The sequence below is a fragment of the Lemur catta genome, chromosome 8 (assembly GCF_020740605.2).
Source record: "Lemur catta isolate mLemCat1 chromosome 8, mLemCat1.pri, whole genome shotgun sequence".
In the NCBI taxonomy this organism is placed as follows: domain Eukaryota; kingdom Metazoa; phylum Chordata; class Mammalia; order Primates; family Lemuridae; genus Lemur; species Lemur catta.
Genome location: NC_059135.1, coordinates 38,564,155 through 38,577,858, shown reverse-complemented (window position 1 = coordinate 38,577,858; position 13,704 = coordinate 38,564,155). Strand labels below are relative to the sequence as shown.

General features: G+C 38.0%; 1 protein-coding gene across 4 annotated transcripts in view; it reads left to right on the top strand.

The window, feature by feature from the left end:
* The window catches only part of MYO1B (myosin IB), a 172,487-nt gene that overhangs the window by 111,461 nt on the left and 47,322 nt on the right, over window positions 1-13,704 (top strand). For all 4 annotated transcript variants that reach the window (XM_045560108.1, XM_045560107.1, XM_045560105.1 and 1 more), the window contains exons 8-13: window positions 1,105-1,203; window positions 2,557-2,660; window positions 4,067-4,214; window positions 4,494-4,612; window positions 9,604-9,690; window positions 10,333-10,398. In XM_045560108.1, the coding sequence (XP_045416064.1) occupies window positions 1,105-1,203; window positions 2,557-2,660; window positions 4,067-4,214; window positions 4,494-4,612; window positions 9,604-9,690; window positions 10,333-10,398 (623 nt within the window). The remainder of the gene's footprint in view (window positions 1-1,104; window positions 1,204-2,556; window positions 2,661-4,066; window positions 4,215-4,493; window positions 4,613-9,603; window positions 9,691-10,332; window positions 10,399-13,704) is intronic.

The following is a 13,704-nucleotide window of genomic DNA, read 5'->3' as shown; positions in this document are numbered from 1 at the left end:
TTAATGCTCAGTAATGGCATTACTGATTTGGAATTTTATAGCTGAAGTTGGCCTTGGCCCGCACAATCTTTTGGATCACTGGTCAGTGATAAGCAGGACCTGCTGTATACTGCTAAGACTTCCTTCCTCCCTCCCTCGCTTGTTTCCTTCCTTCCTTCCTAAAATGATCTGGAGTCAATGAAAGTATACTACCAAATAAGATTAAATTCCATTAATTGAGAACTGTCTTTCATTCTCTGAGACTTCCAACATATCTCTAAAGTCTGCTTTCCTTCTCCCAGGTCATGGGGCATTTGGGGATGAGGTGGAATGTTCACTTGGATCAGATGGCCTGATTTCAAATCCTAGTTCCACCAGCTACCGCGTTACTTATACTCTTGGACTGTCAGTGTTTTAACCTGTAAAATGATACCTTATAAAATGGTTGGAGAGATTCAATGAGATAATGTCTATAAAGCACTTAGCACATAAGACCTCAAAAGTGTTCACTTATTTTTTTATCATTATAATTATTAAGTGGATTCATAACTGGTTGTATTTCATTGCTTAAATTTGCCGTGTTACATTTTGAAGAATTTGCCATCATGAAAAATCAAAAGAATATTTGTATAAAAACTCTTATCAGCCTGAGCAAGAGTGAGACCCCATCTCTATAAAAAATAAAAAAATTAGCCCGGTGTGGTGGTGCATACCTGTAGTCCCAGCTGCTTGGGAGGCTGAGACACAAGGATTACTCGAGCCCAGGAGTGTGAGGTTGCAGTGACCTATGATGCCACTGTACTGTAGCCCTGATGACAGAGTGAGACTCTGTCTAAAAAAAAAAAAAAACCCAAAACTATATTATCATTAATCAGCATGTTGAATGGAACTTATTTTACATATTCATTTTTTTAAAAGAACCGAGCTTGTTTATTAATTTGGTGATTTTTCATTAGAGTTGTACGTCTTCCTGAAAGTAGAACTGAAAATGTAGCTTCTTTTATTATTTTATTTTATTAATACAAAATAGAAAATGAAAAAGAAAGCAAGAGAGAGAAAGAAAAGTCTGGTAGATTTGAAAGTGAAACGAATACTATACTATGGTTTAATTCTTTTTCTCTTTAGATCTTCTAGAGAAATCTCGGGTTGTTAAGCAACCAAGAGGTGAAAGAAACTTCCATGTGTTCTATCAGCTGCTCTCTGGTGCCTCTGAAGAGCTCCTCAGTAAGTCCCTGTTTCTGTATTTTAATTTTCAGTGTCACAGCATTTTAAAATGTCCTCCATGTGCTTTACCCCTTCCTTCTTAAGACTGTTCCATGACTCTGGTTGGAGTGAGGAACATGATGTATTTGCTTCTACCACACCTGAGCATTTTCTTTGTGTCCATGTACTTTACCAGATACTGTGCCATACGGCTCAGGTAGGTTGGAAGAGTTAGATATTAGTGGAGGTACTAATCATAAATTTAAAAAATAAAATAGAAGAATATAATTATTCCATCCAGAGAGAGAACACTAGTAGGGAGCAGTAAATGAGTGCAATTATATAAAAACAAATTACTTGGTGAGGATTTTAAAATAGTGGGGAAGACATTTGCAACTGACACAAGATATAAAAATCTGACCTTTGGATATTTTAGAGAATTAGTATCTAAGTCCACAAAGATAGTATTCAGTAGCCAATAACCAATAGCCAAGTGATGAAAAGTACTGAACAAATATTTAATAGTTCAAACAAGAGGAGCTTTGGGAAGTCAGCAACACTCAGGAAAAATCATCCTCACTAATAATCAATAAATGCAAATTAAAACAGCACTGAAAGTAGCTACTCTACATATATTAGTAAAATACTAAAAAGGATAAAGTTAGCAGAATTGTCACTGATCTACTAAATGCTGTGGATGTTACTTCAAAGTGAGGACCTCGTCCTGGGGGACTAATTGGCAATCCAAAATAAGAGTCACAAAATGATCAGAGCCTACCACCCAGTCACACCACTTTTTGGAATATATCCCAACAAAATAATTGAAATGAATCCAAAAAACCATTTGTATAAAGATGTTTATCACTGCCCTTTATTTATTATCGTAAACTAGAGTGAACCCAAATACCCAATGTTGAGGGATTCAGTAGGCAAACATCATATGTTATAATGAAATAGTACACTGAAGGTATTTTATATTATAAAAATATAGGAAAGGACTTACCCAAAAAGAAGTATAAAAAGTATAAAAAAGCAGAGTTTGTAATAATGTACAACAGTGATAAAAATGATTTTAAGAAAATGCTGTTATTAATATTTGGGGATCAGTTTTTCTTTTGATTCAATACTCAATATGAAAGTCATTTTTTTTTAAATTTTAGAATATTATGAGGGTACAAACGTTTTGGTTACATGTCTTGCTTTTGTACAGTTTGAGTCAATGTTTTAAGTGTGCCCATCCCCCAGATAGTGTGCATTGTACCCATTAGGTGTGAATTTACCCATTTTTATCTGCGTGAATGAGATAGGAGTGAGATATTAAAGCTGATTAGATTTATTGAAGTGACTTATCAATTTGTGTTTATGATTCAACAGATAAACTTAAACTCGAGCGGGATTTCAGCAGATACAACTACCTGAGTCTGGACTCCGCTAAAGTTAATGGAGTAGACGATGCAGCAAATTTCAGGACCGTTCGGGTAAGATATAACACTTTCCTCAAGCTTTAAATTGGACGCCACTCTGTTGCTCAGTGGGAACTGGTAACAATTCTGAGTTTTCTTTAAAGTGTAACTCATGTTCCCTAAGGTTTTAGAATTATACAATAATTTATTATATTTTTATTAGCTTGATTTTTTTTATTAGCTTAAAAATCACACAAGATTGTGAAGGCTTTGCTTTTATGAGAGCATGCAATTTTACCCTTTATCAAAAGGAGCTTTCTTATTATATTATCCTGCGGTTTGACTCTTTTAATGTTTAAATTCCAAATGTTTTTATAGCCAAATTTATGTCCAAGTGAGAAAACTGCCCTTGGTTCATGTTAAATCAAAACTGTTTTTAAGACAGAAAATCTTGTTTTTATACAGTTTTAGAAAACTGATACATAAAGTAGAATGATTAACATTCCATGTTCATTAGAAAGGAAATGATTTTAAATAATACTGTACTCTGTCTTCGGTCTTTATGTGACACACACTTTCAAAATTACTCCTATTATGATGTGATGTGGTGACTGGGATTTACTTCCCAATGAGACAGCTGTGGTGGGGAAGAGGGGGAGGAGGTTGGATTATAGATAAAACAAGGCTGGTATCAGTTAATCATCGAGGGTGAGTGAAAAGGACGTGAGGGTTCTCTTGCTGCTCTCTCTACTTTTGTATGTGTTTGAAATTTTCCGTAACAACAAAAATAATCTTACATTACTCCCATTGCTATGTAGCCTAGTCATTTAAAAGGAAAAGAAGCCAGCTGTTCTCAAAGAGAAAGTATCTCTTAGACTATGTCATTTTTTAAAACCGTATAAACATCCTCATATGGAAACAATAATCTGTTGATTTCCTGGACATGATTTTAAGACTTGAGTCCAAGATCAGTTTTATAACCCCTTTGCCTGGCACATAGCTGGCACTCCAGAAAAAAGTTGAGAATGAATGAATGAATGAATGAATGCCTCCTGTTACCCACAGTGTCTCGGACTTGGCACTTCCCCTTTGCAAACCACAATTTTTCTGATATATGAAATAAGTGAGGAGGTTTTCTTTGTAGGGGGTTGTGAAAGGGTTTTGTCTGGTTTTGTTTCTAGTAGCAGAGCCCCAGTGTAAAAAGACACATAAAGTGAGCCGCTGTGGCTGAAGTGGGAATGAGGACCCAAGGCTCTGTGCCCAGCCTCCCCTTCCTTCTGTCTTCTCTGCATGACCCTCAGCCACAGCATGCGGGGTACCCCTAGGGCTCCCTGAATCACGGTTTGAAGCCACTGACCTAGATATAGCTTTATCTTTTAAGGGTTTTTTTTTTTCTCTCTCCCATAAATCAATCTCTGTAATATGATTCATAAAAAAAAAGAAACACAAAAAGAAAACAGGTGCTTTTCTTTCTCTCCCAGAATGCCATGCAGATTGTGGGCTTTATGGATCACGAAGCTGAGTCTGTCTTGGAGGTCGTGGCGGCAGTGTTGAAACTGGGGAACATCGAGTTCAAGCCCGAATCACGAGTGAATGGTTTAGATGAGAGCAAAATCAAAGATAAAAATGGTAAGTCAGTGGAGAATCAATTTGGTTTAGGAAACTTGCTTTAAACGTCTGCCCAGTTTTTAATCCAGAAGTGAAACTTTTGCTTTGCATTAGTTTCAAAAAAGTTTTCTAGTGAAACTGAGCTGAAATATGATTGCAGCTAAGTTTTAAGTTTTCTGATTTACACATTTTATATTGTTCAGTTTAAATGTGATTTAGAAAGAACAGCCTAAGCCTTGAAAATGACTAGTTGCAACACATAGACAGTCACTTTTTGTGTCCATCCCCCTCTCCCTACAGAGTTAAAAGAAATTTGTGAGTTGACTGGCATTGATCAGTCAGTTCTAGAACGGGCATTCAGTTTCCGAACAGTTGAGGCCAAGCAGGAGAAAGTTTCAACTACGCTAAATGTGGCTCAGGTGGGTGAAACATAATTTATAAAAGAAAATTTTTTTTAAAGTCTGTGCTATTTTTATGTAAGTATAAACAAGAATTTTATTTTGCGGGCTATTATCTCAACTTTCACACTATATTCCAGGCATCGTCCTAGGCACTGGGGACACAGCAGTAAACTAAACAGACAGGGATCCTTGCTGCTGTGGAGCTTAAAATTCTGGCAGGGGGAACTAGACAATTAATAAATGATGTAGCAAGCTAGTAGGTGGTTAGGGCAGCGGGCAAAGAGAAAAAGTAGAGCAGAGTAATGGGCATCCATAGGAGCAGGGAAGGAGGGTCAGAGTGAGGTGGGAAACCACTGGAGGGTTTTGAGCAGAAGAGGAATGAGATGCCTTGTATTTCACAGGGCTGCTCTGGCTGCAGTCTGGAGAGCAGAGGGTAGGGGACGGAGGGGTGAATGCAGGGAACCTTTGAGGAGACATGCATTAACCCAGACATGATGGTAACTTGAACCAGGTGGTCACAGTGCAGTCATTGAGAAGTAGTCACATTCTGGATATTATTTGAAGGTAGAGACAATAGGATTTGCTGAAGGCTTGATGTGTGGTAGAAGAGGAAGAAGAGTCAAGGATGATTTCAGTGCTTTTGGCCCAAGCAGCTGGAAACATGGAGTTGCCATTTACTGATTTGGAGAAGACAGTGGGAGAAGCCAGCTTTGTGGTCAAGTGGCCAAATTGGCCTCCCTGCTTTCCGTATTGTTCCCCCTCTAACCTCCATACTGAGGCCAGTGAAGTCTTTCTAAGACACAAATCTGAGCTGTCTTCTTCTCCCCTTCTGCTTCAAGTTAAATGGAAGGATGTTGGATGGATGCGTGCTTGTGTACCCTGGTGGCTTCTGGAGCCCCATTCGGCGTAAACCCTTTGTCTAACCCTATGGCTTCGACATTTTCTCACCAGTTAATGCTGATTTGGGCTAGAATAAAATGACTCATTTAGGACCTTTCCGACTCAAGTCTACTTTGTCCAGCAGTATTCTTTTGTCTCATCCTCTTTGTAACTATCCTTAAGCCTTTGGAAGACAGTAGAGTGGCTTTCTCTCTGTTGCTCTGAACTGGTCTTTTCTACTAACCCAAGAATGCCTGCATGTCCTTAGCTTTCTTTCAGTGTTGCTTTCTTATTTTAGTGAGTTAATTTGGCTGTGGCAAATACTATAACTTTTATGGAAATTCAGTCTGTAGCAATCCTTTCCTAGCTGTAACCATAATGTGTCCTTCCTCCTAAATGACTGCCCTGCTGTCGTTCTGTACAAGTCCACCTGACTCACTCAAAGTCAGATGGGGAGTGACTGACTGCATCAAGAAAATGTCGCCGAGAGCCTGCACAGCACAAGCCCCAACTGAGACCATTAGTAGGGAAATAAGGGATTAAGGAAGACTTCATGGACAAGATTGAAGGGTTCACATGTGGAAAGAATGGGCGAAAGGGCATGTCAAAAAAAAAAAAAAAACATGAGAAAAGCCGGTTTGGAGTACGTATCAGGAAAAGGATTGGTCAAGCTTGGCTACAGCTTTAGATGAGTGAAAGGGATTCAAAGCAGTGTTGCTGGAAAGGTGAAGTCTTAGGAGTCGGAGAGCGGAAAGCCTGCAGCAGTGGTTTTCAAATTTGAGTGTGCATCAGTCCCCCAGAGGACTGGCTTGTTAAATGCAGTTTGCAGACGGCACCTCCGGTGTGTTTGAATCAGTGGGTCTGAGGGGGACGGAAGAATTTGTATTTCTAGTAAGTTTAAAGGTGACACTGCTGCTGCTCTTGGTCCATGATCACATTTTGAGAACCGCAGAGTTTTCAATAGCCAGAGTGGGAATTGTTAAGTATATAGTATCGCTATAAAAAATGTGTGTTGTTTATGAAGCCATTTTAGGAATATATATATATATATATATATATGTATTAAAATATGTATAAAAATGCAAGAGTAAAACACAATTTGGGTCTTTTTAAAATTTTGTTTTACTCTTGTATTTTTAATCATCCTTTGTGGAAACCAGGCACAGGTGCCTCTTACTTTATAAGCTTATTTTAGTCACCTTACATCACTAGGTAAAACTTTTCCATATTTTTTTAACCTTTGGAATAAAAGAATTTGGCAGTTGAGCTCCTCAATTATTCAGCTCTTTAATCAAGTTCTTTTTTTAATGTTCTTTTTTTTAAGTTCTTTTTTTTAATGTAGTGTTCAGGTATCTGGTCCTGCCTATCTTATTGCCCAGTAGGTTTTGATTCTGTGAGAAGTGATTTGTTTTATTAGCTTTTCCTCATAGCTTCAATTCTTGGGCCCAGTATCATTTTTATTGCCCCATGCCTCATTTTCCCAAGGCATTTAGATCTTTCCCCAGATAGGATGATATTATAATAATGGAAACTCAAGAGGGAGATTATCATTCAGCTTCTACTACATACTCTGTCCTTGGCTTCCAAGGCCCTCTGGAATCTGACCTTACACAGCTTATCTCAGTTTATGCCTTGCTAGTTCTCTAAATGCCATGCTTACTTTTGCCTGGTGCCTTTGCTCCTGCTTGCCCATCACCCCCCCATGTCATTGCTCATTCCTTCTGCCTGTCCAAATGGTCCACCCAATTGCACCCCACCCAAGGAGAGTTCTTTGATCAAATAGGCTCCCCGAGGCCACCTTCTCTGAACTCCCTTTTCTTCCAAGTTTGGCACCTGCCCACTGATTGTGCCAGTTGTGTTCGTTTGATCTCCCCAGCTTCACTCTAAGCTCCTGGAGGGTAGGCACCATGTCTGTGCACAGTGGGCCATGCACATGCCGTCCTGGGCCACCCCTGATCCCAGCCATCTCTGAAATAGATTCCATCTGGGATTTACCTCCATGAGCTTCAGGCAGCTACAGAAATGCAGTCTTTTCACAGTGTGCTTGGAAACCGAGGTGGTGAATTAGTGCACTTGGTGTCTTCCCTCATTTCTCCACACCTTATTACTGATCCTCAAATGGGAGTAAACATTCTTGCCCTTACTGCTTTATAGGATACTATTGGGGAGATTAGGTAGCATGAATCAGGCTTAAGAAGTTAGGGATTGGCAGCCCCTGGGGTCAGATAGCTTGATAGGCATATTTTATTTGACTAAAGAGTAGTTTTTTCTTTGGTTTTGTTTGTTTGCTTTTTAAATTTTGAATGTGAGTGTCTTTAACCTGGAATACATCCTCTAATCACTACGAAGCCACTACTTTCTGTTCTTTTCTATCACACAGTCCCTGGAAGCATTTAAGTTTGATACCCCTGGGCATAAGAATTTAAAGGAAGCAAAGAAGATTAATATTTGCTCAGAATACACTTTAAAAAATATAAAGTAGTTTACCAGACTAAGTTATCATTGTCAGTTCTGTTGCATATTGAAATGCTGGTTTGGTGGAAGCAGATAGCATACAACTAAAAAAGCTGGATGACATTAAGATGAAAAAGGGTTTATTTACAAATACATGGTGTTTTAAGATTGTGTGTTTTGAGATAACTTGAATTTACAAGAAGAAAAGGGAAAGGGCTTGTGAAGTAGTAATAGAGGAAAAGGATACTTAAAAAAGTCATAATATCAATATATCTGTAGACTCTCAGCCAGGCACTGTTCTGAGCACTTAAATTATCTATTTTAAGAAAGTAAAAACTAGATTAAAGAGTATTGGGGAAAGAATATGCATCTAAGTTATATTTTGGCTGCTTTTTCTGTTTTAGCATTTTATATGCATTTTCTACTCTGGAGTCACTCCCTCCCATGTTTTTTGCCAACTCCTAGGTATATTTTCTAAGCCTGATTGGAGTAACTGTCTGAGATTGGGGGAGGAAAGTTTGGGATTAGCATAGAAGTGTCAGATGAAGGGAAAAGTTGCTCTTTCCAGCTGTGATATGTTGCCAGGGAAGCGAATGTGTTGTTAAAGTCGTTACACTCATTCAGGAAGAAATGTGGAAAAGGTATTCCTACCTAATCTAACAAGTTGTGTTCTTTATAAAATAAAAAAGTACTTCTATATTTTAACCGTAATACCTGACTTTCTACTTACAAGCAGCAAAATATATATGTCTGGCCGGCATGTTTAAAACAGCAACAAAACCTCGAGCTTTCCCTTCCCAAGGCCGGTTCCTTCTTATGTTACTGACACTCATCTCTCCCCAGAAGGGCTGGCATTACACATCTGGTTGGTACTCACTGTGCACCAGGGGCACCTGGCACACCGAGGGCCGTTAGGTTCTCCGTCCACGCCTCGCTTCCTGCAGCCGTTGCATTCCAAGCCAAGAGTCACTGAGACATACGTGTCTTCTGCTTCTTCTTTGTCCAGTAGCCCTGAACAGCTTTAAAAATAAATAAATAAGCACATAAAATAGGTTTATTTCATACTACAACTTCTAAGAACTCATTGTGGAAGATTTTTTTAAATACTCAGAAGGTTGAATGAAGACAAAAAATTTTACAGATTCCATCAGTCAAAGCCATTTTAATGTATTTCGTTTGAGCTTCCTTTCCTAAGTGTATGGCTTTAAAAAAGTAGTTGTTATTGAATTAAGTGTACAGTTTTTTAGTTTTCACGTAACATAAGCATTTCCACTTCATTACCTAATTTTCATAACCATCATTCTTTGGTGACTATGTAACATTCCTTTCAGTGGGTATTTATTTTACTACCTTCTGTTGTTGGACTTCTAAATTGCCTCTGATTTCTCTCTGTTCCATAACACTGAGATGAATATCTCTGTGGTGAAAGCTTTTGCAATATTTAGAATTTGTTTCCTGGTATGTGAAAAAATATAACTGTGTGTAAACAATTTGCCTAATTCAGTTAAAGGCTTGCTGTTTATCCAGAGTATAATAAAAACTGGTTCTGATAAGAAATTGAAATAAAAGGGCTTTAAATATTTAAATATATATATATATATATATCTGCCTTATTTTACTGAAATTAAGCATTGTGGAAATTGCAGGTGTTAAGTTTTTCTTTCTCTTTTTAATAGGCTTATTATGCCCGTGACGCTCTGGCTAAAAACCTCTACAGCAGGTTGTTTTCATGGTTGGTAAATCGAATCAATGAAAGCATTAAGGTACTTCATCTCTATAAGCAAAGAAATCGGTTGTAATAGATGGTATTCACAGTATAAACATTAAGTTGAAGAAAGTTTAATTTTGTAAATAGGTAATTTATTACCACTTATAAAGATTATTTCTTAAAGAGAATTTACCTTAAGATTGAAATTGGTCGGGGATTTTGTTTATTTTGTTTTGCCGTATGTGTTGTCTCTCACTGTGAATAGTCTAATAGTTTCTGTGAAGTTACTCAGAGAATCAGCATCCCAGCGCCTGGTCTGGCTCATCTGCTAACTAGTTGTACACATTCGGCTGAAAAGGTCCCTTTACCTCTCTAGGGTAATGTGTTCTGCATTAAAATGGAGGTGTTGAACTAGGTGATTTTGAAAGCCCCTACCTCTTGTAAGATTCAGTGATTTTTTTTTTTTTTAATAATTAAGACTAATGCTTTCTTGGAATAAGTCACCAATTAGTAAAATTTTTAAAAGATTCCATACCAATAGCCCGTCTCATAAGTTTAAAATAAAACCAAGCAAACTATAGTTATTCTTCCAGTTAAGAAGCACAGTTAACCTGTAATATATGTCTATGCTCCTTGGATGCTTGTGATGTTATATTTTATGCCTAAATTAACCCAATAATTTGAAACTTTTTTTAAGGCACAAACAAAAGTGAGAAAGAAGGTTATGGGTGTTCTGGACATTTATGGCTTTGAAATTTTTGAGGTAAGATTTAAAAAATTTCTTGATAGCACTTTTAGTAAAGCATAACAGTTAGAAATTAAGTCCTGTATTTGATAGACTTCTGTTATAACTTCGCATCTACAAATAAGCTTTTGTGCAGATGTAACAAAATTTGGTTGTATGTGTATGTGTTTGTGTGTTAAGTGCTGAGAGCCATGGACAGTGCTGTTTTAAAAGAACTTCTTGTCTTAGTACTTCTAAAATTGCAAATTTACAGTTTGTACTGTGAAGCTTCTCATGAGCTACATGATTATGCCTGTGGCCATTTTCTCATTTGTAGGTTGCTTGGCAAGTGAGGCAGGTTGGTGCCATGGGAAAAGCCAGGAAGGGGATGGCCGGATGTGGGTCCTGGCTTTGCCTAGCTGGTCCCTTCATCCGTAAGACTCAGGGACACAGGGTCTGGATTAGGCGATTCATTCAGTCTCCTCCAGGTCTCATCCAGCTGTGATCTTGTGATAATGAATTCTGCTGCAGAAGGTGACATACTTTCTGCTGAAGTTCATAGTGAATTTTTAAAAATGATTCTGTCTTGCTACAAATTAAATACTTAAACATACACTTATGTTAGAATTTCCTTTCCACCTTCTTGCTAGCTTTGACATTTAGAAGCAGTTTTAAGGACCTATTAAAACACTCATTCTTGCTTTTAGGAGTGGTATTTTAGTTTGCTTCCTGGAAATAACAAGTAGACCAGGCTCCTCTTTCTTAATTCTCCCCAAGTAATGATTTGTGAATTTCTTTACGTAACTAGGCCCAGAATGACCACACAAAGAATGTACATGTTCCAGAAGATTAGGGTCACGGAATCACAGAGAAAGCATCAGAGTATTCTCTTCAGCTGACCTTTCTAGCAAACATATAACAGTCATTTTTATAACTTTTTTTTCTAACAGTCATTTTTATAATAGTAGGTTCTCCCTCAGTCATGTTTCTTATTTAGTAGCTAGTGGTAAATACTTATCAAGGACTGAGTTTATGCAAGCATTATGGCAAGTGTTGTATGTATGGTCTGATTTAATTTTCACAAAACAAACTCACAAAGTAGCTGTTAGTATTACTCCCGTTTTACAGATCAGAAAGCGAGGCCCTGAAGTTCACATAACTCCCCCAAGTTACACGGCTACGTAGTGGTGAGCCCGGGACCTAAACCCTAGGCCCCTAATGTTTTCATTTATGGCTTTTCTTTCCTACAAAGGGTGAGACCAAGACCAAGTCTTTACATTTCTCCCCTAAACTAACAGGTTCTCCAATATCTGGAAATAAGGAAAAAAACAAACATGTGATAGGTCTCTGACTCCCCTATCTCCCTGTCCTTGTCATCACTCCGAGCTCCTGGCCAGCATCGGGAGTCTTCCCAGATGTACGCGTGTGTGCTGGCAGCTGTCCCCCATCGTGTCCCCGGCACACAGCTCTTCAGCACAAAGTCTGCTTGTACTGCTGCCCCGTTAGCAGAATCTGCAAAGGAAAGCTGCCAGTCTTTTGGTAAAAGAGAAGAATTTGAGGTTTGTGAGTTAGGAGAATTGCTTGAGTATACTCAGAAATCACTCTGCCCAAATTAATTTATTTCTAGCAAGACCTCAGGTCACTGTTGCTAAATGGACAGAATGTCAAAGTCATTCTTTATAGTTGGCAAGGAAGAATATTTCTTACCTGGCACATTGCTGATCTAGATTTAAATGGTTTCATGAGCAGGGCAGATGGTAGGCAGAGATTTCACTAGAAAGTTAGAATAAAATTCAATGCTATTTCTAAAAGAAAAGAAACTGATTTTAATTTTGCCAGAAAAAGACATTGATTTTAAGACAGTGGGCAGGTGCTTAATGTCATGTTATGATACATGGAAACTTTTAAAAATAGGGTAATGGCATTATGCTGGGATATCCACTTAGCTTCCTCTTCCAGTAGGTCCTAAGATCTGATTAGCCATGGGAAAGGAACCCATACAGCACTCTAAGGAAACTGGGTTATGCCTCATGAACAATTTGAGTCATTTCTCAAGTATTTATTATTTACCAGATACCAGGAGAAAGCAGAGCTGTTCCTTGTCTGCATGGAGCTTATAGGCTTGGCCCTAAGATTGAGAGCCTGTAGCTGCAGGGATACATCCTACTGGGGAGGAAGGTCTAATCAGGAAACTGGATTACTTTTCAAAGTATGTTTGCTACAGACCTAATCAGAATAGACGTTGGATGTTCCTGGGTAAAACATCCTTAAACTTAGCATTGGGTGAAATACCCTTCAGCAATCCAGGAATATTTTTCACATATGGTCAATTCAGGTTTCTCTCCAAGCCTATCTTGCTGAACATGTCTTCCTTCTGCAAGTTATACCATCATTTTTCTCAACACTGTTACCCCTAGAGACTTTAATATATTTCTAAATACTTTTCTCCCTTTCTTCAGAGGAATACTTCAGAAGTTTGCACTTAGCTGCACATTGGAATCACCTGGGAAGCTTTTGAAAATTCAGATGTCTAGGCTGTACCCAGACCAATTATATCAGAATCTTGGGGGGTGGAGCCCCTGCAGCAGTATTTTTAAAGTTCCAAGGTGATCCCAGTGTGCAGTCACGGTTGAGACCAAATGCTCTAGTGAACGAAAACTCCAGGGTGAACTGTAAATTGCAAATATATGTGGTGTTCATGCTGTTTGACCTCTTGCACGAAATCGAGCCTTACCTGCTGTTCATCTATATAGAAATCTAATCTGTGCATAAATAATATACTTAAAACCAAGCAAGTTACATTTTTATTCTTTTTAAACAAAACTTTCAGCCAAGGCCAAATCCAGTCAGTTATATGTCTATAGCAAACCTTACAATGGCCATAACATCATTAAAAGTTAATTTTCCTTCTCTATGTAGTAACTGCTTTGTTTTTCTTCTTCCACCCCTGCCCAGTTCCTTGAGAGAATTAAGATGTTTTTTCGTTATAATTAGTTATTCTCTGCATTTTCCTAATCTCAGATTAATCTTCAAGCATTTTGATTTTAATACCCTGTTTATTATTTATTTTGTAAATACATTTATTTCGGGGGAAGTCAGAATAGAGATTTGGTTAAGTGCTTTTTTAGATACTGTTACTTCTTGACATAGAATTACAAAGTTTTTGTCTCTTCTCTTAATAAATTATTCACATACACAACACACCCCAGATGCAAGCCTACATTTTCCTGGATTCTCAGCAATGTTAGAGCTCATGGAAACGTCAGAAAGTACATAATATTGAACATTAGGAAACCAAGATAATTAAGGACTTAAAAGTACGGCAAGCTGAAGTACAAGGGGTCA